This window comes from Drosophila guanche, unplaced genomic scaffold, assembly GCF_900245975.1.
Source record: "Drosophila guanche unplaced genomic scaffold, DGUA_6, whole genome shotgun sequence".
NCBI classification, from domain to species: Eukaryota; Metazoa; Arthropoda; class Insecta; order Diptera; family Drosophilidae; genus Drosophila; species Drosophila guanche.
In genome coordinates, this window is record NW_022995743.1 from 9732024 (window position 1) to 9754837 (window position 22814).

At 43.3% G+C, this 22814-nt stretch overlaps 4 protein-coding genes across 17 annotated transcripts in view; 1 reads left to right on the forward strand and 3 right to left on the reverse strand.

Moving 5' to 3' along the window:
* The window catches only part of LOC117585202 (SH3 and multiple ankyrin repeat domains protein 1), a 62979-nt gene that overhangs the window by 21711 nt on the left and 18454 nt on the right, over positions 1-22814 (forward strand). For 9 of the 13 annotated variants that reach the window (XM_034275528.1, XM_034275105.1, XM_034275612.1 and 6 more), the window contains 2 exons: positions 9886-10425; positions 16733-16750. In XM_034275528.1, the coding sequence (XP_034131419.1) occupies positions 10249-10425; positions 16733-16750 (195 nt within the window). In that variant the 5' untranslated portion in view covers positions 9886-10248. The remainder of the gene's footprint in view (positions 1-9885; positions 10426-16732; positions 16751-22814) is intronic. The other 4 variants (XM_034274866.1, XM_034275356.1, XM_034275187.1 and 1 more) reach the window with 1 other exon arrangement.
* Positions 10600-11315, reverse strand: LOC117586977. Its single transcript, XM_034277405.1, has 3 exons — positions 11049-11315; positions 10869-10992; positions 10600-10811 (listed from the first exon to the last, which is right to left on the reverse strand). The coding sequence occupies exons 1-3, from the start codon at positions 11313-11315 to the stop codon at positions 10720-10722; spliced, it is 483 nt and encodes a 160-aa protein (XP_034133296.1). The 3' UTR covers positions 10600-10719.
* Positions 11317-12151, reverse strand: LOC117587053. Of its 2 annotated transcripts, none has more exons than XM_034277619.1 (3): positions 11975-12151; positions 11631-11897; positions 11317-11563 (listed from the first exon to the last, which is right to left on the reverse strand). In XM_034277619.1, the coding sequence occupies exons 1-3, from the start codon at positions 12096-12098 to the stop codon at positions 11496-11498; spliced, it is 459 nt and encodes a 152-aa protein (XP_034133510.1). In that variant the 5' UTR covers positions 12099-12151; the 3' UTR covers positions 11317-11495. The 2 variants fall into 2 exon arrangements, with proteins under 2 accessions (XP_034133510.1, XP_034133425.1); XM_034277534.1 differs by having other exon boundaries at positions 11317-11566.
* LOC117587180 lies at positions 12172-12837 on the reverse strand. Its single transcript, XM_034277743.1, has 3 exons — positions 12565-12837; positions 12368-12503; positions 12172-12310 (listed from the first exon to the last, which is right to left on the reverse strand). The coding sequence occupies exons 1-3, from the start codon at positions 12784-12786 to the stop codon at positions 12225-12227; spliced, it is 444 nt and encodes a 147-aa protein (XP_034133634.1). The 5' UTR covers positions 12787-12837; the 3' UTR covers positions 12172-12224.

A 22814-nucleotide genomic window follows, 5' to 3' on the forward strand; every position in this document is an offset into this window, starting at 1 on the left:
GTGTTAATGGCGCACAGCCCAGCGAGGAGCGCTTCCACATTCATTTTCTTAAGAAAGTACTCCCGAGAGAGGAGGAGTATCCCGTGATTAGTTACACAAGCCGCTCGTCAGGCGGCTTCAAGTGTGTGGAGAGGCAGTCAACAGCATCTGGAGGGACATATGCAAGCGAATATTAATAGCTGGTGGCACCGCTACACAAGCGCCACAAATACATATGTGAGCCCATAAAGTTGGAGCCAATAACAACTAACTTGTGCAACTCTATTATTTATATGTCAATCAAGAGTTGGATTTGAGGTACGAGTATTTAAAACAAGCCACCCACTGAAAACCACACAGCAAAAGCTTTTAATATTTAAAATTATGTCTTGGCCTGGCCAACTAAATTGCTTTCTCGGACAGAGACAGAGAGAGAGAGGAAATGGAGACTGAAGCAGACACACAACAACACAGTGGGTGCAACAGCACGAGTTGCAATGTGGGCGAAAGTAGTTCAAGTGGTTTTTGCATCCACCTGATGACCTGACTTTCTTGTCTGTGTATCTGTCGGTCTCTTTGTCTGTCTGTCGGTGAATGCAATTTGTATGAAATTGATTATTAATGGCTTTGTCATTGAGCAAATTGCGAATAAATGATCTTTAATGTTTATTACTCTATGCAAGTATCGAGTATCGGAAATTGAGAGTTTGGATACACATCCATCTATCTATCAGTCGCTCCATTAGATATCCATCTATTATTTCTTCATGTACATAGTTCCCTGTATTGTTGATTGGGTACTGGGTACTTTTCATTCGTCGCTTGGCAACTGAATTACCAGAAAAGCGTTTCAAGAAAGAACCGTTCTTCAAACAGGTACAAGTTTAGCATAAGATGGTGGTAGACACTGCCTTTTGGCGCACAGAAGCCGCTGGATGGGCTCTTGGACCATAACTCTTCGATATCGGAACATTATTAACGTCAATTAATTCTAACTGCTGCAAGACGAAGGCTATCTATCCATTAAGTGCTTAGCCACTAAGTGAATATGGAGTGGGGAGGAGAAAGACGATTGAATCGATGGATGGGAATGGCATCCCGGGGGAGACCTGTTTTACCCGCTGCTAAAATCCTCTGCCCCTGAAAGGTAGGTTTTTCTTGTATTTGTTGTGTGTTTAGTTCTCTTATTTTCCTGGTATTATTTCGTTGTGTTCCTCTTGCCTGGGTCGTCGTCGCCGCCTCACGATTCCCCCCCAAATCCGATTATTATCAGGTCTCACGTGAGTGCATGCCTCATTGTATTTTTCACTGTTTGCAGCTTTTGTTGCTGTTGTTTTTTTACAGTTGTCGTTTTCTTCTGTGGAAAATTGCTTTGAACTTGAAAAATTTCCCACGTGACGCGAGCAAAATGAACAGAGAATCAACAATCCCTCTTGCCTGGTTCCTGCCTGTCTTTCCCTCTTGCGATTTTGGTCGTGCCACATGTGGCAGAGCTGCACTTTGCATGTCATCGTCAACGTTGGTAAACACCTCCTACCTGCCTCTACCTCGGCTAACGGTTGCCGCTCCTGTGTCCATGTCCCCCTGCCTTTCCTTTTCCCCTTACAGTTTTCCATGCCCTGATCTCTTGTCTCTTTTTGCGGCAAGTGTCGATTTTCAGTTTCGTATTTAATTGGATAGTTTTAGCTTCGTGCATTTCGTATTTATTCTTCATATCTTCTCTGTTGGTCTTTTAGGCAAAGTGTTTGCGGCTCTCATATTCGTGAGCGTTTTCTTTTATTTGTTTTTAATTTCTGTGGGAATTCAAATTACTGCAGGATATTATCATCTGCTGGTTGCACAGTTACATTAGCGGATGTTCAAGAGTGAATGGCAAGCTCATTCGTTTATGGGTGTTTTTTACTGGGAATCAATCGATCACCGATAAAATAATTATTTAGTGCATCTACAGCTTGAAATTACAGTAAGCACTGATCCACAGACCACTCTGGGTAAAAAGGTCCAAAAGGAACTGCATTTTTGCATTGAAATTGATTTTGAGAATCACTGGAATGCACTTTTATGTGAAAGAAACCAAAGTTGGCTCCTGGCGTGCTTCTGGTTCTATCTTTGGAGTACTTTCTATAGAGCGCCGCAGGTTCGTGCTGTTTCTTCTTCACTCGCGAATTTAGTGAAAATTTGCTATAAAACCTTTCCATTTCATTGCCCTCTTGCATCTTAGATCTCACACGGGGCACAGTGAACACTCTGCGAGCACGTTCCAAGTTAGCAAAGTCGTAAAAACATACAGATTTTTACGATTGCAGGTCAGGGCGGGAGTCGGACAAGACTTGGGGCCAGTCTGACTGCCTCTCTCCTATCCGAAGGCAATTAAAAAGAACTTACCACATGGTCGCGACACGGCCGCGACATGGGAGCTAGGGATAGCTCATAATTGTCAAGTTCAGGGTTAAGGCCTGGGTCTGGGTCTGTCCCTAGGTCTGGGTCTGCGCCTTGGTTCTTGACAGAAATCACCTGTCTGCCTGTCACTTTGAGTAATTAATTTGAAGGCCTTTTAATCTATCAAACCACGCACACACCCCCCTCACCTTCTTATTGATGTTGGGAACCGCTGCAAGAGAATTTTACTTTTGATTTAATGAGTTTTTTTTTACTGTCTTGGCCAAAGAAACGATTGTAGAGATTTTATTCTTAATGCAAACAGTTCAATGAGCTTTGTTTTAATTAACACCTAATTAAAAGGTGTTTAATTTTATTCTTTTTCGTGGAAGTTCTTTTTACGAGTAGAAGGGAGGATGTCTTACAGGGTTAAGGCTTTATGAAATGGTGCGAAAAGGCGAGATAAAGCGAATCCAGCATTTTTTAAATAAAATCAAGTGATTTTCAATGTTTTTCTGATCCGCCAAAGCCTTGCATGCACTCTCTGGTTTCAAAATCGACTACAGCCGGCTCCTGCCACTGCTTCGACATCTTCCCTAATGTCCTCTCTAATGGCCGCCCATCACAGAGGAGAAGCCCCTCCATATGGTCTTCTGATGATGATGAAACCTAAGCGGCTTACGATTCAGAGACCTCTAAACGCACAGAGCTCTGCTGTGCTGTGCTGCGTAATCAAATGCATGTAATTTGAGTTTAATGAGTGTCAAAGTTATTAAAAATCATTTGCTGTTTGTTGGCCGCAAGTTATGGCAGCCGCCAACTGGATTTTTCTGCCAAACTGGCTTTCAGCTTTCAGCTTTGGGCTTTGGCTTACGGCCAAGTCAACTCAAGTCGAGTCGATTCGATTCAAGACTCCATGAACGGCAAAAAGTTACAAAATGATTTCGAGACATTTTTGGGCACGCCATCAGACCTAATTACTCTTCAACTCCCCCTCTCTGTTGACACGTTCTGGCCAAATTTAATGTGTCAATAGATTTAAATGGCGTTTGGGTTAAAACCAAATTGAGTTGTTAGTGGAACACCTCTCAACAAAGCTGTTTTTCTCCATCATATATTGGTTATGGTGGCAGCAGCAGACGGTGTCGGGCATTAGTGGTGGTAACACCGACTTTTATCTAATTCCTAATGAGTGCTTTGAAAACATTTGTTCTGGCAGCCATGAATCAATTTGAAACAGCAGTGCCAGTGGTGGTAAGATTTATTGATACATTCCAATGGATCTTATTCTACAAGTGTATGGCAATTGGTTTTAAGTTAATTTTATCGTCAAGGAGAAGAAGGCATGTAGGATGGAGGGTCTGCCCAATGGAAAATTCAATTCAACTACACCCACAACATAACACTTAGGCCCTCGCCTCACTCATACTCGCACTTCACTCCACTCAATCACTGATTTGATTGTCGTTAGCCGCATGTGTGTGTGTGTGTGTGTGTGCGGTGTCTGCATCCAGCTGCCTGCTCACAAGGCGTATGATTGATGGCGCAACAGCCACAGGCACTAACAGCAGCAGCAGTAACCAAATGATGATGATGGAGTCCTTTCCCGGATAAGCTAGACATAAAATATGAAACTATTCCTGCCTGGCTGCTGCTGAGCTTAAACGTAAATTTAATTTATTGAGGAAATTGACAGAAATCATATTTACACGTTAAATAGAAATTAATCATGAGAAGGCACAGAGAGATAGAGAGAGAGAGAGAGCTTACTGGTTTCTTCCTTATTGCCCTTGCAGTAACCACATCGAACAGTTTGAGCTGCACTTGATTTAACGTCGTTCTGATCAAGAGCTGTGAGCGAGATAAAAGTAAAAGAAAGTCTAATGTCTCCAGCTCTTACATCTTTGTTTGTATTTCGCCACGAGCGCAGTTTGTTGTTGTTCTTAATGCCGATCGTTTCCTCCGCATTGCTTCTCTCCCAATTCGGTCATTCCATTGCTCTCTCAGCAACAACAATAACAATGCACTGCTTGCAAGCGGGAGAGGCGCTCTCGGCAAATACGGGACTTTCGTGTGAAGCAAACGAAATAGAAAACAGGACGCTACTCTTTCTGCGTTACAAGCTTTATCTTTAACTCATTTATTTATTGCTTGACTCAACAATTATTAGCACCCTTTATTTTAATTTATATAAGCCTGAATGGTGCTACCATTTGTATGGTCATGTTTCCAAGTCGTTTCTGTTACCTGCCTGTCGGTTGCCATTTGTTTTTGGATTTGCACTCGGAAACCGGTTGAATCGGTTTACTGCGGTGTCGCAGTGTGTGTACACACACACACCACACACGTCATTTTTGCATTTGCATATCATTTTGTTCTGCTGGACTTTTTTTCCGTTCGATTTCAATTTCGTTTGATTTGATTCGATTTGATTGCACAAATACAACTTTTTTTTGCTCTCTGACGTAGTTTTTGAATGCTGAAATTAGTGAAATTTCGTTAGAGTATTGCTCCTGTTTCGGCTTAATTAATTGATCTCCTATCATTGGATTAATGATTGTTTCTGGAATTATGCAAATATTATAAACAGTTTGTGTGCAAATAATACTTTAGCCAGAAACCGGTTTTTTGGCATAATTATATTGTTGAATATCCAATGACTAAATTTTGTGCATTTTGTTACCACAACTTTTGTTCTTATTCTCGTTTGCTTTGAAATGCTGCCAAAACGATTCCGAACTATCGAAAAGTGTTTTTCCTTCCCTTTAAGTAGACCCACCCACAGATGCAGCATCTGTGTCTACCTTTCTAAGAGGACGTGGATTCCTGTAACAGGATAGGGCCACCTTCGGTGTACCGCATAAGTTGTGCGGTTTTTGCTTGCTTTCAGTTTTAGTTTCAGTTGATTTGGCAGTTGATTTGCTGCTGCATTTGCTGTTGGTGGTCTCTGTGGTGCTTCTGATGTTCTCCGACAAAGGACTGATTGCTGCCCACAAGAAAGAGTTAAGGGCACGGGGTGGGGGCCCTGACTCTAGGGTCAGAGTTAATTTTTCGTATTGTATTGAGCATTTCCTCCTCCCACTGCTCGAACTGCTCCTCCCACTCTCTGAAGGCTTCTCCCTTGAGGATTTTTATTCCATCTTCAGTTTGTTTGGGAGCATAATGATGCCACTTGATTGAAAATGAACGTGACTGGAAAACAAGTGTCGGGGTTAAAGTTTTCTCTCTTCTTATTTTGCTTTCGATTCGCTACGCTTCGTTCGTGCTCCTCCTCTGCTTCTGTTGCTGGCTCTTGGAATAAACAGAAAATGGCAAAAATAAATTAGCCAAGAGATGCTTTCAGCCAGAAACATCTTTGAATGTACTCAGCCTGAGCCTCAGCCACAGAGTCTGGCTTGTTTTGTGGGTGTGGGAGTGAAGCGCCAGAAGCTAGTCACAATTCCCGGACTAAATTGCATATAATATTATTCAATTAAAGTTTCCATAGCTACCAGCAGCTCGGGCGCCATTTTGTAGCATGTTTCCTCACAGAATTATGAGCGCATTTCCGTTTGCGTCGAAGGCCGAGTGAGTCACAGTGGTATGACAAAATATTAAAGTCCTGCAAGAGTTATCAAATGGCAAATCTTCCCATTAGAATTCATTAAGAGCTGTTTTGCAAGTGAAAGATCTCCTACAACCTTTTCGCTCCACAGTGCAGCGTGAATAATAATACTCGTAGTTTACCATTAAGTGAAGCTTTCCATGCGGGTGGACTGTGGATGGGAGTGCATTTTGCATTCGTCTTACGCTTGATGCTGGCTGCCACAACAGAGTGGCTCTATTCTGGAGCCTGGAAACCACCAATACCATCCACGACCTCGCCCTCGTCCCCAAAACGAGAGACGACAGAGTCCCACTGCTCACGGCAGCAAAAGGCAATTTCAAATGTGCATGGAGCTTTATGCATAAACGAGTGTATTTTCCGATTACCGTCATAGCGTGTGAGAGTGTGTCCCTGTGTCTGTGCCACATGCAACTGCAGCACTCGGTCGCATTGTCGCAGTCAGGGCTGCTCTCTCCACTAACCCACTGAAATGGGGTCTCTTGAGAAACTGCAGGGCCTGCGCTCGATGCTGTAACTAATCCAACAACCAAAGCCAATCCGGTGTGGCATATTTGAAACGCAATTTACACACAGATGACCTCTGACCCCACACAACCTTTAACCTGTCGTTCTCTCCATCTCACTCTTTCCGGCTGACTCGTGTCATTTCCAGTTTGTCACACTTTTGCCGAAATACAATTTCACCGCCTTCCATAAAGCCTTGAGAGAGTGCAAGTGTCACAAACACTTAACTCGAGGAGGTGGTGACCCGTTCTGCCCCTGCCCTGGCAATGAGGAAGGCAACAAGTGCAGGAAAGAACCCTTAAGACCACTGGCAAGTCGCTGTCAAGTAGGCCAAAACCTCGCAAACAAAAAATAAAGAACTGCTGACAAGTGTTGTGCGCTCAACATTTGTCATGTGCCAAAAATCCATGAAAACATTTCGCCTGCAGATGGCAAATGGAAAATGAAAAGTGCAACAAGAAGTTGAGCCAAAAACCAGAAACCATATGGAAGCAGCAGTGCATTAAATATTTAATATGTCATTTGGTAGAAGTAGAGCACAAACTAGAATTAAACAATCGATGGAAACTGTGGGCGTTGCAAAAGTCTACTAAGAATAGAAAATAGAGCTGGCTGAAAAAAGAGAAAGAGATAAAGTGGCAATGGAATTAAGAAGAACGAAAGAAGTACATAGGTCCTTCAAAGGTCATCAATGAAATACAAATCTATAACTTTGACACTCTTCCACATGTGTGTGTCCACAGTATGCAAACCAAATAAATGTTAGACCGAAAACAACAGACAACAGACAGTAGACAGGGAGACACACCAGACAGACAGCTGATAGAAGAGGAATTGATAGTTCAGGCACAGGGACAGGGACACTCTGTTTTGTGCTAGAAATTTGTACTTTGACAGCCGCAAGACAGCTGTCTGTCCAACTGTCTGGAATGCTCATACCCTCGCCCCTTGGGGGTTGCAAACAAATTAACACAAAACTCACACAAAAAGGGGGCAAAAAATGGCAAAATAAATTTTGATTTACTTTACTGGCAGTTGGCGTAGGGAGCACTGCCAAGCACCCCATCGACCATTCGCAAAGGTCGAGCATAATTTTCCCATTAGTTCAAGTGAAAAATCGCTGGCAATCAGTGAATGGGAGAGCGTTGGGAGAGGGTCCATTTGCTGTCCAGCAGCATCAAACCACATTATAGATACAGTACACAACTTTTCAAATTAAAAGTAAACTGACTGACCGGAATGAAGGAACCTCTAGAAAAATCAATTAAATGGTACTACCAAATTACATACCAAATAAAACCAATGACCTGACCCGTGTTACCTGTGGAATTGACTGTCTATTTGCGGCAGTGAGCGCCAAAGAATAAGATAGATTTTTTAGTTTATTGTAGGCTATACTGATTCAGTCTTAGGTTTATGGTTTGGCTGATACTTTAATGGGATTTCATTAGAACATATTCTATTGGAGTGCCCCGCTTAACTTCATTAATCTTCCACATAATCCCACAGATTTTGTGCAGCGAATCAACACCATCTTGGTCTTTATTGGTCTTCGGATTTAATCTTTCTGGCTTGGTTAGGAACAACATTGAACCCCCCGTGAATGACCTCCAACCGAATGATATGCGCCAGCCACGTGGCGTATGACTCGACTCCAATTAAATACGCGTACTTTGAGGCTATAAGCACAGCGCCACTAAAATCCAAAACCAACCAAAACTTTCGGCTTATCAACCGTTACGATGGCCCCTTTGCCTATCAAATATCAATGTCTTGGCCGCGTTCCGGTCTTATCAAAAGTGTATGTGTGTATGTGCCTCTCTTCCCACTTTGCACGATTGTTGTGGTTGCGTATTCATTGGCTGATAATTTCACTTGAGCCATTTGAGAAGTATTTTTATGGTTGGGTTTGATTGACAGGTGCGTGGTGGCCAAGGTAAACGGGCCTTTTGCCTCTGCCTCTGCCTCTGTCGTGAGTCTCACCTGTTTAAACGCAGTCTTCATTTCACGTATTTACGTACATACATACTTTATCATTTAATATATGGATTTCGGTGAAGTTTTTTGACCGTGACATCTTTTTCATTCTTTCTCTGGCCTTTTATTTATTATTTGTAGACTTTTTCAACGGGGGCAGTGAACCAGGCAGGGTGTCACTCATTCATTTGTGCACACAACACTCCGGGTATTAATGGGAGAAGGTTATTATTATATATTAATTGAGCTGAGATAAAGAACCTGTACGAACTCAATTCATTCGAGAATAATTCTTCAACTAAATGTAACATTTCTAACTGCCAACCATTTAGTTGTTATCTTTGAAAGTCTCTTTGTGTCTCTTCAATGGATGGCAGTGATGCGAATTCCTTTTCATCTCTCATTTAATCCCACACACATGTATCCTGGATGGCACATCCTCATCGCATTCATTATGTTTCAATGCCTGCAAGCATTTTCCATTTGTGCACTCAACCCCTCCCTCGCAGTGGTAACTAGTTGAATGCAATCATCAACACGCTCCGCAATTAAATGCGACAAAGTGCAGACTTGTTGGTGGGTAACCCGTTCCGCCCACAGTGTGCCGCCAGCAGTTACCTCTGCCCCGGGCCCCGGGCCCCGCACCGCTCCATCAGCCGGTGCCGGTTCACAAAGCGACAACTGTCAGCGCGCGGCACACTGTGGCACACATTTACATGCTCTGCTCTACATATAGCCTTTATACAGCCCCTCTCCACATACCCTCTCCTTTGCTTTCGTGGTGGAGCTTAGCGTGTGAATTTAATTTGTGCATAATTGCAGTTGCAACTGCAATTGCCACGCAATGTGGCAGATACAAAATGTCAATATCCCAAAACTACTGCCACAAGAAATGCTTTATGCGGTTTTCTTTCCCTCTCGTTTGTATCGCCAGTTGGAACTGTCTCCCAGTGTCCCAGTCTCCATCTACATCTCCTTTGGTGAGTCTGAGAGACACATTGACAGACGACAGATATTGCGTCGACTCCTCCAATTGATGGAGGGTTCGGCGTTTCGGTTTGCTGCAAATGTAAACCAATTTACAAATTAAGTATTCAGTAACGCCAGCGGCAAGTGCTGTGGAAAACGGGTTTCACCTACGTGAAGAGGGAGACAGTGGGTGGGAAGCAATACGCAGTACGGGAGGAGGGAGTCACAGTCAATGGGTTAAATGGTTTGTCTTATGTGAATATGTGAATGAAATTGCCATGGAAGTGCATTTATCCAACAGAAAAAGATAAATAAAGGCGAAAAAATAATGTACAAATTTGATGTTAAAGTTGAAGTAAGGTTTAGGCCTTAAATGAAATAACCATTAAATAGAGAGATTAAAAATTATAAGTGCCAATGCCATATCCAATGTTAATGTCTCTTCGTGTGTAATTTGTTGCTCATTTTAGAGATCCATGATGCGTCCCAGTCAACGGAAGAGTACTAAAACCTTCAACGAAATGTCCAAACGAAACGCGTTCCACCAGAAAAAGGCACCAACCTACCGACCAATCAAATAAGCATTCAACTTAAACGAAGAGCAAGAGAGAATACCATTAGGGAATCGTCGAATCGATAAATCGTAAGCCGCAAGAGGAAGGAAGGATAGAAAGAAAGGAAAGGAAAGTGTTTACACACAGGAGAAGAAGCCCCTGCCTGCACACAGGGGAACATTGATTGAGATAGAGAGAGAGAGAGAGTTGGAGAGAAAAGCCGTCAAAATTACGACGTATCACCCACCAACACCGAAAGTCAAACAGAACCCGGCCAACATGGACGCCACGTCCGGGCCGGGTGCGTTTGACGATGAACCGCCGCCAGAGCCACGAGACGGATGGCTGCTGGTGCGCATCCATGTGCCGGAGCTGAACGTCTACAAGTGTCTGCAGTTCCCATCGGAGCGTCTCGTCTGGGATGTCAAGCAGCAGGTGCTCGCCTCGTTGCCAAAGGTATGTATCATCCCATCATCATTATCTCTTCATACTGTATATAGAGCGAAATGCAACGCATGTTTGACCTGGAATGACATACCTAGATCTATGGCAAGCCAGCCAGATAGACAATCATAAAATGAGGCTCTCTAAAAAGATATTTCACCTTCTTTCGCATGGAAAAACTCTTTGTCCTTTCTCATACAACAATTTAGAATAATTTATTAAAGTTCAATTTAAACGAAACATAAAATAGAGTCATTTGAGTCAGTGCGCTTGCGTTTTTTAGGTATTCCAGGTACTAGATGGTCTCTATATAAAGCCTGGTGGCAGCTCCTCATCGTAGGCGTAGATCAGCTCAACGTAGTAGGAAAATATAACCAGCCAGGCGTAGATCAGTAAACCTGTGAACGAAATGTAATTAGAAATCTACGAATATGTAGCCATATGCAGATTATTACCCGATGTGACAATTGTCAGTAGAACTATGACCAGGACCAGGTGGTACATGATCAGGACCAAAAGGTGCACCCCTATCCAAATTGGTGTGAAGATTAGAAAGGGCGTGAAGAGCATTTCGTTGTTCTGCGAATGAAGCATTAACATGTGGCTGGATAAGGGTCGATTCTCTCCCTACTCACATTATGCACTCCGATGCAGAGCAGGGCGGCTGCGACAATGCCAAAGAATGAGAAGACCATCGTTGTCTTGAGGGCTGCCGGAGCGACGAGTGTCTTCTCCTGGTACTCATTGGGGAAGATGCACTCCATCATGAAGGCGGTGCCGGCCACGATGTAAACGAACCACGTGAGAAAGATGCAACCAAAGAGCAGTGTCCCGGTGCGCAGCCCATAGCAGAAGCAGCAGCTGGAGAATATCTTCTTCAGATACTTGCAATGACAGGCCATCTTTGGTAGCTGTTACTGTTGCTCAAGGAATTATTTTAAGGGAAACAATTTCAATTTTTATTATTATTAATTTTTAGTGTGTGAGAGGCTTTATGTTCTTCTACTGAATGAACCAAAACAAAACATTTTAGATAGAGATTGTTGACAGGCGGGGAGATGGGAAGATGATTGGCTACTTGATCAAAAAATGTTCTCATTCCTCAGTTCAAAGTAGTGGGAGAAGACGACCAAATAGGCATACAAATGCACTACTATGAGGGGAATTAAATCTTAAATCGGAGTTCTAAATATCAGCGAGTAGTGCCCAATACTCACGCAGGTTGAATGCCTGTATGAAGGGTCGTCGTATGAAGTCAGAGCCAACTTGATTGTCCTCCACATCGTCCTGGGTATAGCCCGCAATAAAGCTGCCGATTAGAGCCAATATAAAGACAATCGAAATTACGCCAAAGGTTATCAGCCAGGGGAACAAGAGAATTTTCTTTTTCTTCAGTGCGCCCACGAACAGGACTATGGACACGGCCACACCGATGGCGCAGGGAACAGACAGAAGAAAGTAGAAGATCTGGCTCTCGGCGTACTCTGTGTGAGCATGGGCGTGAGGGAGGATCAGTGATCAGTGATGGTTGCACAGCCGCTGGAGAATCATACCTAGCCACCTTCAATGAATCCATACATCAGCAGGGCCACCAGCTGCAGCATATAGGTGAGGGCCGTGTAGATGGCAACCATGAAGCATCCGTACCTCAAGCTACAGCAACCGCAACATGTTCTCAATAACATGCTCCAATTTGGGACATACTCGTGTCTGTTACTCGAAAAATCTGTGAAAATCTGACTTAAAACTCCAGGGTACTAAATATACTCGTATATTTTGTTGGTAAAACGGAGAACAGACAAGGATGCTAATCAGGGGATAAACGGATCGTCGTCGCTTGCGCGGCCAAGAGCCTTGTAGAAGGAGTGGACCACCATTAGCGAGTAGATCAATGCAACTGTAAGGGATATTCATTAGGTATGGAACAGATATTACATGGCATCAATGATCTCACCAATGATCAATATCTGCACGACGATGGCACTCGCTGGCGGTTTCTCTACAATGATATCGATAATGCACAAAATGATGTACAAAAACAGAATAATTGTAAAGACAGTCAGCCAGAAGCGGACGGGTCCTTGACGTTTCTAAAATGAAGCAAAAGAAAAGGTTATCAGACTATTAAGACCGAACTGGACTGGGGCCCACCCTTTTGGCACCGTAGATTAGCAATCCGGAGGAGATGATGCCCATTGTTAGGATTCCCGCCATCAGGATGACTGCCCAGCTCTTTTGGGATGTATTTTTCACGAAAAGGCAATCGTTGGAGTGGGTAATCATCTCGCCCAGGTGGAAGCTCAAAAAGAACAGGGCAATGATGAAGCAGCCACTGTCCAGCGACAAAAAGAAGCAGCACTTCTTAAACAACATCCTCTGTGAGAAGATTCTATGCCAGAAATGAAACTCAATGTAATTTTGATTAAAAACTTAAAATTCAAAGCTCAGTTGACCTCAAAAAGAAGGGAATTGCATTTCATGAAATTTCAAAGCGAAGCGAACTTACTCTGTGCAGAAGTCAGGTGGCAACTCCTGTGTGTCGAAACTCGCGTAACCTAATAGCAGGATAATCTCTAGTCAGCCATAGCTAGATACACATACACATATCGATGCCTCTTGGTATGAACAGCATATATGGCTAATACTCTTAATTTCTTCATAGAAGCAGGCTGACTTCTTCTACGATGGTGGGAATAAATCAATTTGCAAACAAATAAATGCAGCCTTTCATTTATTGGCATTGCATCCAAGCCAGAAGCTGCCACGTGCCCTTAAAGCTGGGCCACGCCCCTGCAAAGTCCTCATTTTGAAGTTCAATGCAATCAAGACCCAAGACCGGACCGGACGGCCAGAGTCGTGCCCGGAAAATCGTGACGCTGCAGATAGAAGAGATATTTGACAGTTGAATGGCAGTCCGCCTGTCAAGGGAAACTCCAGAGTCGCAAAGAGAGAGAGAGAGAGAGAGAACTTTGACTTGATAGAGCTGCAGATACCGTGGATTTAAAACTATTTCCACTGTCGATACTAATCCTCTTTCACCGTGGATCACTTGTCACAGTACCCTTTAGGGGATATTAGGTTTTTCCATGACGGAAACGAAACGTCCGCTTCAGCAAACCCTTCTGGCTCAATCCTTTGTCGCTCTTCCTGTGTTAATTAACGCCCAAACAATGGATAATCGATTCGTACACATTTAATAACAAATTGCTGGACAAATCGTTGTCCAAACAATGTCAGAGCCGATGCGGGGGCCGGACCGAGCCAGGCCGCGCCCATTCTGTTATTGGAACCGCAAAACCATTGCAAATCGAACGGAAACTGGACCGAAACTGAACTGTGCTGAACATTCAACGTGAACTCGGTTGATCCGAAACACAATGACCTCCAGCTAATTGCATGGCCTGGTCCCGGTTCTGTTTTCGGGCCAAGTCAGCAAGTGGCAACCGGGGACATGGGGGCTGGGCTGGCGATGGCGATGGCGATGGCGATGGAGTGGTTTTAGTGGTGTCTGTTTCGCTTTTTGGTGAATTATGTTGTAAATTCTGTGCAGTGTGTTTGCGGTGTGGGAACCCAGTGCGCTCTTTTGGACTCTTTGTGTGTATATAGCGTGAATTCTTTGCATATTTAAGTAAAGACTATCTTTTCACTTGAGTTCTTGTATCTTTGGAAAGCATATCAGGTTCTTAGCCCATTTCCTGGCCTCACAGATATGAAAATATACATAGCTACATATAAATCAATCATCAGGCAGGTCGCATATCTTATCGCGGCTTTACAGCACAGAAAGAAGAGCGGGAGAGAGCTATTTATATCTATGTACATACTCGTGGCCGGTGCCATAAAGAATACAATTCATGGCATCATGGTGCAAATATTTGCACCTCAATTGAGGTGTTGCTTCGTTTTGTGATAGCCAGGAACTGAAGAACGGAGTCAAAGACCAACGACACATTTTGATCGGATTCTCAACCATTATCTGGTTTCATCAGACATTTATGGCCAAAGAAAAGTATTTATTTGCCTGTCCTTTATCAGGCCATCGGCGAGGGTTGCTTCAGCTTTACATTGCACACAGCACCAGAGTGCGTCAATCAATCCATCCATCAGTCAGCTCGGAGTGTCAATCCATCAGTCAGTGCTACACTTTAGAGCAGGGTGTGGGTGGGCCTCTTGGAGTTCACTTCCGCCTGCTAATCATATCAAATTCAATCCACTCAAAAGCGAAGCTTTTTTCTATGATCTGCTGCTGTACAGTACGAGTTGTATTTGTGTTTCTTTCTGGGTGGGCGATACGTACCGGTTTCCATTTAAGTTGTTTTCCATGTAATGCTCAGGGCTCTGTGGATATGGTCGTGGCTATGGCTAGAGGCTTAGTTATTAAACCACTTTGCCAGATAAGGAACCAGTAAGCAGATCTTAGCCAAAATGGTTTCTTGGTTGATTAACACATTATTTGGTGTACACTTCATTGCAACCAACTGGTGACAATGTAAGACCCGAGACCCACAAGTGAATGCTGCTAAAGTGAGAGTCAGAGAATGTTTAACTCTTAAGAATTGTATGGTATATCTCAGAGGAATAATTGGTAATGGTCTCTTTACGACATCCTATTCTTGTTGTATCTATTCCCTTATGTTTCAATTGGACTGCTCCTCTGCCATGCCATCAATAAATTCCAACGCTGACAAAAACTTCTTAAGCTGCAGATAAAGTTGTGCTAAAAGTATCTTTAATCGAAAGCAGAGACAGTAAGGAACCCCTTGACAGGCTAGAGTGCATGAAGCGGCAGGCAAAGTGACAGTCAGGCGGCGTAAAGCGGGTTCTTTAAAGCGAGAAATTCATTTTAGCCGCAAGGAAATAAGAAATGTGGTCAGCTTACCCCCCTAAGGACTTGTCGTGGTTCAGATTTATGACCGGAGCAGAGCACGACTTGATTCAATTGAGAAAACGCTTGAAACTGGCTGGAAATTGTCCGCTGCCGAAAAGAGCCCGAGCAATGGCAATTAGGCCATGATATAATGGGTAATCCCTCAATTAGGCCAAGTTAATGGGTAACACGAGTAGCAGCCACATCCTTTGCGCAGTGATGTTTCTATCAAAAGTTTCCTAATGCCATGGAAAATGTAGACATTTTCGCAGGGCATTCTGTCTGCGCTTAAACCCTTGACGCTCGTTAGATTTAATGATGCTGCATAGTTTGGGCACGCACGACATCATTTTCAGCGACTGGGTGGTGCCCCTTTCTGGGTCCCATTCTCGCTCTTGAGCTTAAGTGGCATAGAGACCTAGTTATGGTGTGTGTGTGTGCCTATCTTTGAATCTCTGTCTCTCCATTGAACCGTTAATTCCGGCAAGAACTTAACTTGCAACATTGTCATCCGCTCCCCTTCTTCCTGTTGTGTCCTCGGTGCTCTGTGGCTCCTCCTTTTAAGAAATGTCACATACTTTTGTGGATAATTTAACCCCACAGTCGACCCTGCAAGAGGGAGCGAATTTCTACTTGAGGTTCAGCCATTGTTCTGAACAATAAAGATGCCGCCGATAGGCAGGCCAAGTGTAGTGGCGGTCCCTACACTCGATTGAAAGAGAGCAAGTAAACCCAGTTGATGGGAACAGTGTACACGTATGAATGATACAAATATACATACATAAATACATACATACATATGTAAATATGTATCATCTGGGGCATGCATGTAAAGGTCATGATTTGAAGCGTTTGAATATGCGTATATCTGGCATGCCAAAATATAATCAAGCCTAAAAATATTCTCATAATGTACAAAATCATCTGCCCTGAACAATTGCGTATGCGTAATATGTAAAGGATGTGTCAGAAATGAAAATGCAATCCACATGCATACATATGTACATATACATATACAAAGTTGTAGTTGTACAAGCGGCATGTTATGCGAACTGACAGCCACAAAACCACACCAGCAAAACAAAACAAAAAACCACTACATTTTCTTTTTTAATTATTAATTCAATTTGTTTTCTATTTGAATTAAATTGTCGTGCTCTGGGAATTTTATCTAATTGAATATTCCACAAAAAACACACTTTACAACACAACAACTGATGACAACACTGGGCATGGAATTGGAAACGAAATGGTGGCATCGAACCCATTACGCAATGTATATGTGATTGGACCTTTTTGATTGACCGTTGCTGTACCATTCCATGCGATGTAAACAAATGAATGATGAACCATTGGAACAATGCAATCGCTGCTGATTCTTCTGCTGCTGTGGCTGCTGCATTCGTCTTGTGTCTTCCACTTGAATGAATGGTTCACGGTGGCGTGGCACAGGTGGCCTTCTGGTTTAAGGTTGGTGCTTGGTTCTCTACCTAACTCCATTCAATGGCTTAACGCATTTACAGTTAAATTTACCAAAAATCATCTACATTTAACTCTAATGATAATCATTTACCATATCTAGATGCCCGCCCAAACTCCCAGGTTCAAAGTGGGAGTTTTCCATAGAGTGTTTTGCCATTCATCGTCCCATTGAATATTTATTAATGTTTAAGCTTAAGTTTAGTTGTAATGGACACGAGGCCTGCAGCGGCTCTCAAATATACAATTTTACATATTCGATGTTATGTATGTACTTGTGTACAGTGAACACACCACACCACCTACGCAAATACTTAGCTGGCAACAACATTTGGTTTACTCGCCACAAAACGGGGCAACTTCAGTTCCAACTACGAAATGTGTCAAGTACAGCAAACAGTTACAGATTTATGGCTCGAAGCGACCACGCGACCAGGAACTCTTTTTTCCTGCACCTCGAACCAGCTCGGTGGTGCACTCCGTCCTCGAACAAGCACAGCTCCTTCTCCTTCTCCTGCCTACCCGTGTAATTCAATTAAAATGCAAAAAGGAAAAAAGATTTTAACGCTTCAGGCTCAGGCGTCGGGCTTTCGCAAATGGACCACGAGAGGAGGAAATGGGAGTGGGAATGGGCATGGAGCCATGTCCCTGGCCACTTCACACAGAGTGTGTGAGTGGTTTCGGGTCGCCATTGGACAGTTCTCGATAGCATTATCATTTACAGAGGGACAACCGCAAAGAGAGAAACCACAAAATATTTCAACTGCATTTCTGACACATTTTTTATCAGTAGGGGCGAACCATATACTTTTTTGGGAAATAAACTAATATAAAAGAAGGAGGGAGATTCCCAAATATTTCTGTAGATATTGCGGTTAGGTTTCATTAATTGCTTTGATGGTTTTACGGAATCCGGGAACAACTTTTCGAAATACGCCAGTTATTATAGATATTTTTGTGCCGCTGTTAGTTTATTTATTTCATCACATAAAACAAAAACAGACAGAGCCATACTTTGTTTCTGAATTAATGCTAATTATTGTTGCTCGCAAAGTGAGTTTTATGAGTTGAGTTCATAGAACTCCCACCAGCCCCAGCTCACGATACAAAACAACACCCAGCTGCCGGTGTAAGCCGCCCTCCAAGCGACCTTGACTGTGAAATTATTTGCCCTCTTTTTGTTGTTTCTGTCGTTTCTGTGCCTGCTATTATCTCTTTGGGAATCAATGAATAAAGCAACGGTAATTTACTCGAATACAACGGCAATCGAGCAATGAGGGTCGGGAGTGCCAAAGTCGTTCACAAAGAGTAAACCAACCAAAGTGGCTGCAAAACTGTCAACGAATCAAACAACAAAGCACATGCGAAAATAATTGCCATCTAAAACCTGAAACCCAATTTCTTTCGAGCTGATTTACAAAATGCGTCATCAAATTAAAAGGTATAATTACAGGCATACAAATGTACATGTCGCGGGTTTACTAGTATTATTATTTATCAGGGTTTTAATTGTATTTTCATGTAGAGCAATTGAGGTAATTAATTCGGAGGAGAGACGCTTTCCACGTTAGTTTCTATCTCTCGCTCTCGCAGAGGATTAACAGAAGATCAAATACAAATAACGGAGAGGAGACACATAAGAAAAGAAAATATTACCCCAGCAAGACATGCTCTTTTTGTCAAATTAATAAAATACACTGATTAATAAATAATGTCTTATTTAAAATTGACTCGTAAACAGCCGTTTCCAGTAGATGAAAAAACGCCAATCGCACTTTAGTATGGAATATTAAAGTAAAAACTGTTCAACATTTATGCAGCTGTGGGAGACAGTGGCTCTAAGACTGTTCCATGATTGCAAAAAGCATAAGAAAAACGGAAAAAATCATGTTCGGAATTGAACTCTTGTCCACACAGATATCCATTAAAGATTAAAACAAATCTCTAGGCTAATTTTCTATTTATAGTTTTATTCTATTCTCTATTTTGATTGCCATAAAAAATCGTTCAACATCTACTGGTAGTATTTCGGCTTTAGCCATTTCGACAATCATATGCAATCAGCGATGAAAGTGTGCTCTGTTGAAACCCGTGATAAAACCTTCTCTGAAACTGTAAAACCAGGGATTTAAAATCACTGGGAGGTCGCCTCTTAAGCTGCAGGCAAATTGAACAGTACACACACAGAGACTCAGGCACTCAGAAACGCACCCGCATCCCCTACATGTGTGTGGCACTCTAACTACACTTTTTAATGGCAATTTTATGTTGTTTTATTTCATTTAATGCTCGGCTTCGTTAATTTTGTTGTGTTTTTTTGTGCAAATTTAAATTTGATGTTGGTTTTGGGTTGCTTTTCAATTTCCGTCGCCCCAACGCTGGAGAACAATGAACCATTTCCGGTTGCTGTCGGCGTACGAGTATGTTTTGTGTGCATCAATTTGTTTTAAAATATAAAAATGTTTGTGTGTACGATAATCGAGTAATGGCGTGGGTGGGGGGCCATGCCAATCCCAGCCCCCAGCATTGGAGAGCAGTCGAGGGAGAAAGAAAACATTGATGCCATAACGGATATTATAATTATAATGAATTAAGTGTTAGGGAGGAAGGCGGGCGGGGTTAGTGTTATTTCCAACACCATACAATTATTAACCATTATCGAGTAAACTTTATCGTTGTTGTTTTCTTTTTTGCTTGCAGGTAAGAAACGAATAGAACCCGACCCGTATATGTACGTATACGAATATGCCCTGAGTGCCATTGAGTGAGTACAAAAGTCGCATCGCAGAGGAGTTATCGTCAAGTATCTCAATCTCGCACTTCAGCCATTTATGGCGTACTTAAATCACAGCTCAATTGGTGCCATTCGAGTCGACTCGACACGAGAGCTGGCATAAAGGAGGTGCCCGGCACCGACCAGACTTCCCTATGACCAAATGCAGACCAAGAACTCTTTTTAGAGAATAAAACTCGCGTCGATAACTATGCCAAAAGCTTGCTTGGGGATGAGGAATTCTGCTGTAGTGCTTCTCCTAGTTCTCATATTGGTCCTCACTTGGTTGCAACCACTTGAGCCATTTAAACGTTGTGGCAACGTGGCAAAGAGTGGGGGTCGATGCATTTGCCTTCATGCTGCTCCATCCCCAAATATGCCAGCATTTTACTGGGCGTGGCCTGGCTCTAGCCCTAGTTGAAAGCAACGCCAAAGAAAAGAACATTTGACGCCAGCAAAAATGCTCGCAGCGCCGATTGCAGCACACTCTGATGGCCAGCCACAAGAGGAAAAGATGGAGAAGGAGGAGGAGGAGGAGGAGGATGAGGCAGATCGTAGAAAAATATCTCGAGTTCATTTCTGGCAAAATTGACTTCGGCTAAAAGAAGTAAGCAGCAGTAAGAAGAGCAGGAGGAACAGAACAGAACCGCCTGGAAGCCAAACAAGACGCAGATTTTTCGATACAATTTTCTGAACGGTTTACTCTGGGGCCTTATGCTCTCTCCATATTTCTATGCATACCCTGTAAATGTCTTGGCCGAAAGAAGGGTGTGTGCCACAGCCGTACTTCTTGGCTTGCCACTTTATAATGGTAGCTTCTTTCTCATTACTACAGGGTCTCAGAAGTTCCCTTCTTGTCTTTCCCCTATTCCATTTTCCTTACCTATCGCTGGGGAATGGGCTCTGTGGCATTTTCTGTGTTTGCGCAGTTTTTCCACCTCATTTACGCGGCGACGCCAGAGAGGCCGGAGAGTGTCCTTCAGCTGCAGGCTGCCGTTGCATAGATATCTTTTGGATGCAAGCCGCCACTGCCGTGGCTGCTTCAGCTGCTGTTGCTGCCATGAGGCTGGCTAAATTAAAGTAGCAAAAACCCGTTTGCAGATACCGCGCACGTGCAGCAGTCATCGAGACCCGCAGCCTCTGGTTTGGGTTCTCCAATTGCATCTTGAAGCGACTCTGCCGCACCGCTCCGCACCGCACGGCAGTCCAGCAATTTGGCAACATGCAAGAGGAAAAATGTTTGGAAAAAGAAAAAAGATTTCGCATTTGTTTGGTCTTTGGTGGCATAATTCGCGCGCCAGGCGACGCCCCAAAACGTACACAGATGCTGGTGGTGGGGGTGTGACGTCGTGTGTCTGTATGTCTCTGGGGGGAGCTGCCATCGATTTACGAGCTGTGAGATTTCATGCATTGCCGCCTTTCCCAACCAATTGGCAGTATTTTTTGCGCCTTTGATGGCCAGCTGATAGGGAAATTGTTGGGACATCGGCAGCTAAGATATGAAATGTTCCCTCATTTCTAGGACTAAATCGTATTCATCCGGGCACAGTGGGGGAAGATTCTAGAAGGTCTGTCCACATTTTTCATTATTGAAGTAGAATTTTCTGTGTTCTTTGGCATTCCTTTTGGTGTTCTCATTGCCACTTATCCCTGCTCTATTTTCATGTGAAACAAATTTATTATTAGATATAATTTTCTGTGGCTGAGAGCTTTGCTCTCCTTTTTACCTCAAGCCGCCACACTGGACCGTAAATAAAGGGCAGGCAGGCATACCGCAGGTCTGCCCACTTTCCTGGTCAGGGCTTTCACAAGAGGTAGGGAGCTGCCCCAGAGATTGATTTAATGCACTCTAGTGGGAGCAACCAGAACGAGAACGGAGCGAAGTGCAAAGAGTGGAGAGCGGAGAATGGACAGAGCTCAGATGCTGCCCGAGCACGTTTCGTTGTCAAATATGGCTGCGGTCAGTTTTTGCAACGGCATCCATGGCGGAGGAAACTGCAGCAACTGGAAACTTTTCTGCTGCTGCTGCTGCTGCATAAATTTTCGTACTCTAGTTGCTTTTACCATTTGTGGGCACCCTTTCTTGCCTCCATTTACCGTAAGCTACTGCAACTGCTGCTGCCACTAAGCAGCAATATTCAAATCGAGCGAAGAGCACAAGGCAAATATGTAGCTTGAGCCGTGCATTACGTACGTAAACTCCTGCCTCTGTCTAATAGAACTCTAGCAAATTAACCAAAAAAACTAGGAAAACAAAAAATGTCCATGGTTGACAGTTATTGCAGCTGTTTCGACTAGACTAGTTTCCTTTACATATTTCCGTCTCTCTGTATCCTATCTCTGTTGTTTTTCACACTTGGCCAGCAGCTGGATTTTATCAGCCAGTGGGCCATGTGTGGCGGAATAGTTTGGAAATATTGTTGCAATTCCTTGACTCCACCACCCGCCACCCACAGTATTCACACCTGAAACTGAAACTGAAGCAATTGCAAAAAGAGTTCAGAGTTTTACCGATTATATTTATGGAGTGGAAACCATTTGCCGCATTCTCACGTTAATTGCTTCGCTGACGGATAGATTTGCATTGGGTAAATTGGATTTGCATTGCAGGGCATTCAGCATTCAGATGCTACGCTTTAAGTTATAAATATCAGAAATAGACTACCAGATGGAATCCCGTTCTTACAATTCTGTTTGTTTGTATTTCGCCACGAGCGCAGGTAGCCGTAGTTTGTTGTTGTTCTTAATGCCGATCGTTTCCTCCGCATTGCTTCTCTCCCAATTCGGTCATTCCATTGCTCTCTCAGCAACAACAATAACAATGCACTGCTTGCAAGCGCGAGAGGCGCTCTCGGCAAATACGGGACTTTCGTGTGAAGCAAACGAAATAACAAACGGGACTCTAATTTTTCTGCGTAACAAGCTTTGTCTTTTATTTATATAATTATTGCTCGACTGGTTTTGTAATCTACAATAATATATTTATGTCTCAGTCGATGGCCAAGTTGAGTGCCACTGCCACACAATACGAATGGGAAGGTCTCATCTGTTTTGATTTGATCCGATGATCTGCTTTGATCATTCGATTAGAGACCGAAGGGCTTCAGAGGCTCCACAGACAGCCCCGAGCTGTCATCTGATGTTGATTTTTTCAGTTTCAGGTGACAACTCGCAGCCACTCGGCTAATTGCGGCAGTGCCCCATTGCGGCTGCCTCTCTGTACACCTTTGTTGCGCTTTCTTTCCTGTGGCTGCCATCTGTTGACCGATTGGAGTCTATTTG

Bases quoted from the DNA above. Each gene is read 5' to 3' on its own strand.
- LOC117586977 (XM_034277405.1), bottom strand. From the start codon at position 11,315: ATGGCCTGTCATTGCAAGTATCTGAAGAAGATATTCTCCAGCTGCTGC. The intron at 10,993-11,048 runs GTGAGTAGGGAG...CTTCATTCGCAG, and splicing joins TCTGCATCGGAGTGCATAAT to AACAACGAAATGCTCTTCAC. The intron at 10,812-10,868 runs GTAATAATCTGC...TTTCGTTCACAG, and splicing joins ACTGACAATTGTCACATCGG to GTTTACTGATCTACGCCTGG.
- LOC117587180 (XM_034277743.1), bottom strand. From the start codon at position 12,786: ATGTTGTTTAAGAAGTGCTGCTTCTTTTTGTCGCTGGACAGTGGCTGC. The intron at 12,504-12,564 runs GTGGGCCCCAGT...GCTTCATTTTAG, and splicing joins TAATCTACGGTGCCAAAAGG to AAACGTCAAGGACCCGTCCG. The intron at 12,311-12,367 runs GTGAGATCATTG...TATCCCTTACAG, and splicing joins CGTGCAGATATTGATCATTG to TTGCATTGATCTACTCGCTA.
- LOC117587053 (XM_034277534.1), bottom strand. From the start codon at position 12,098: ATGTTATTGAGAACATGTTGCGGTTGCTGTAGCTTGAGGTACGGATGC. The intron at 11,898-11,974 runs GTGGCTAGGTAT...ATGCTCACACAG, and splicing joins GATGTATGGATTCATTGAAG to AGTACGCCGAGAGCCAGATC. The intron at 11,567-11,630 runs GTGAGTATTGGG...TTCCCCTCATAG, and splicing joins CATACAGGCATTCAACCTGC to TAGTGCATTTGTATGCCTAT.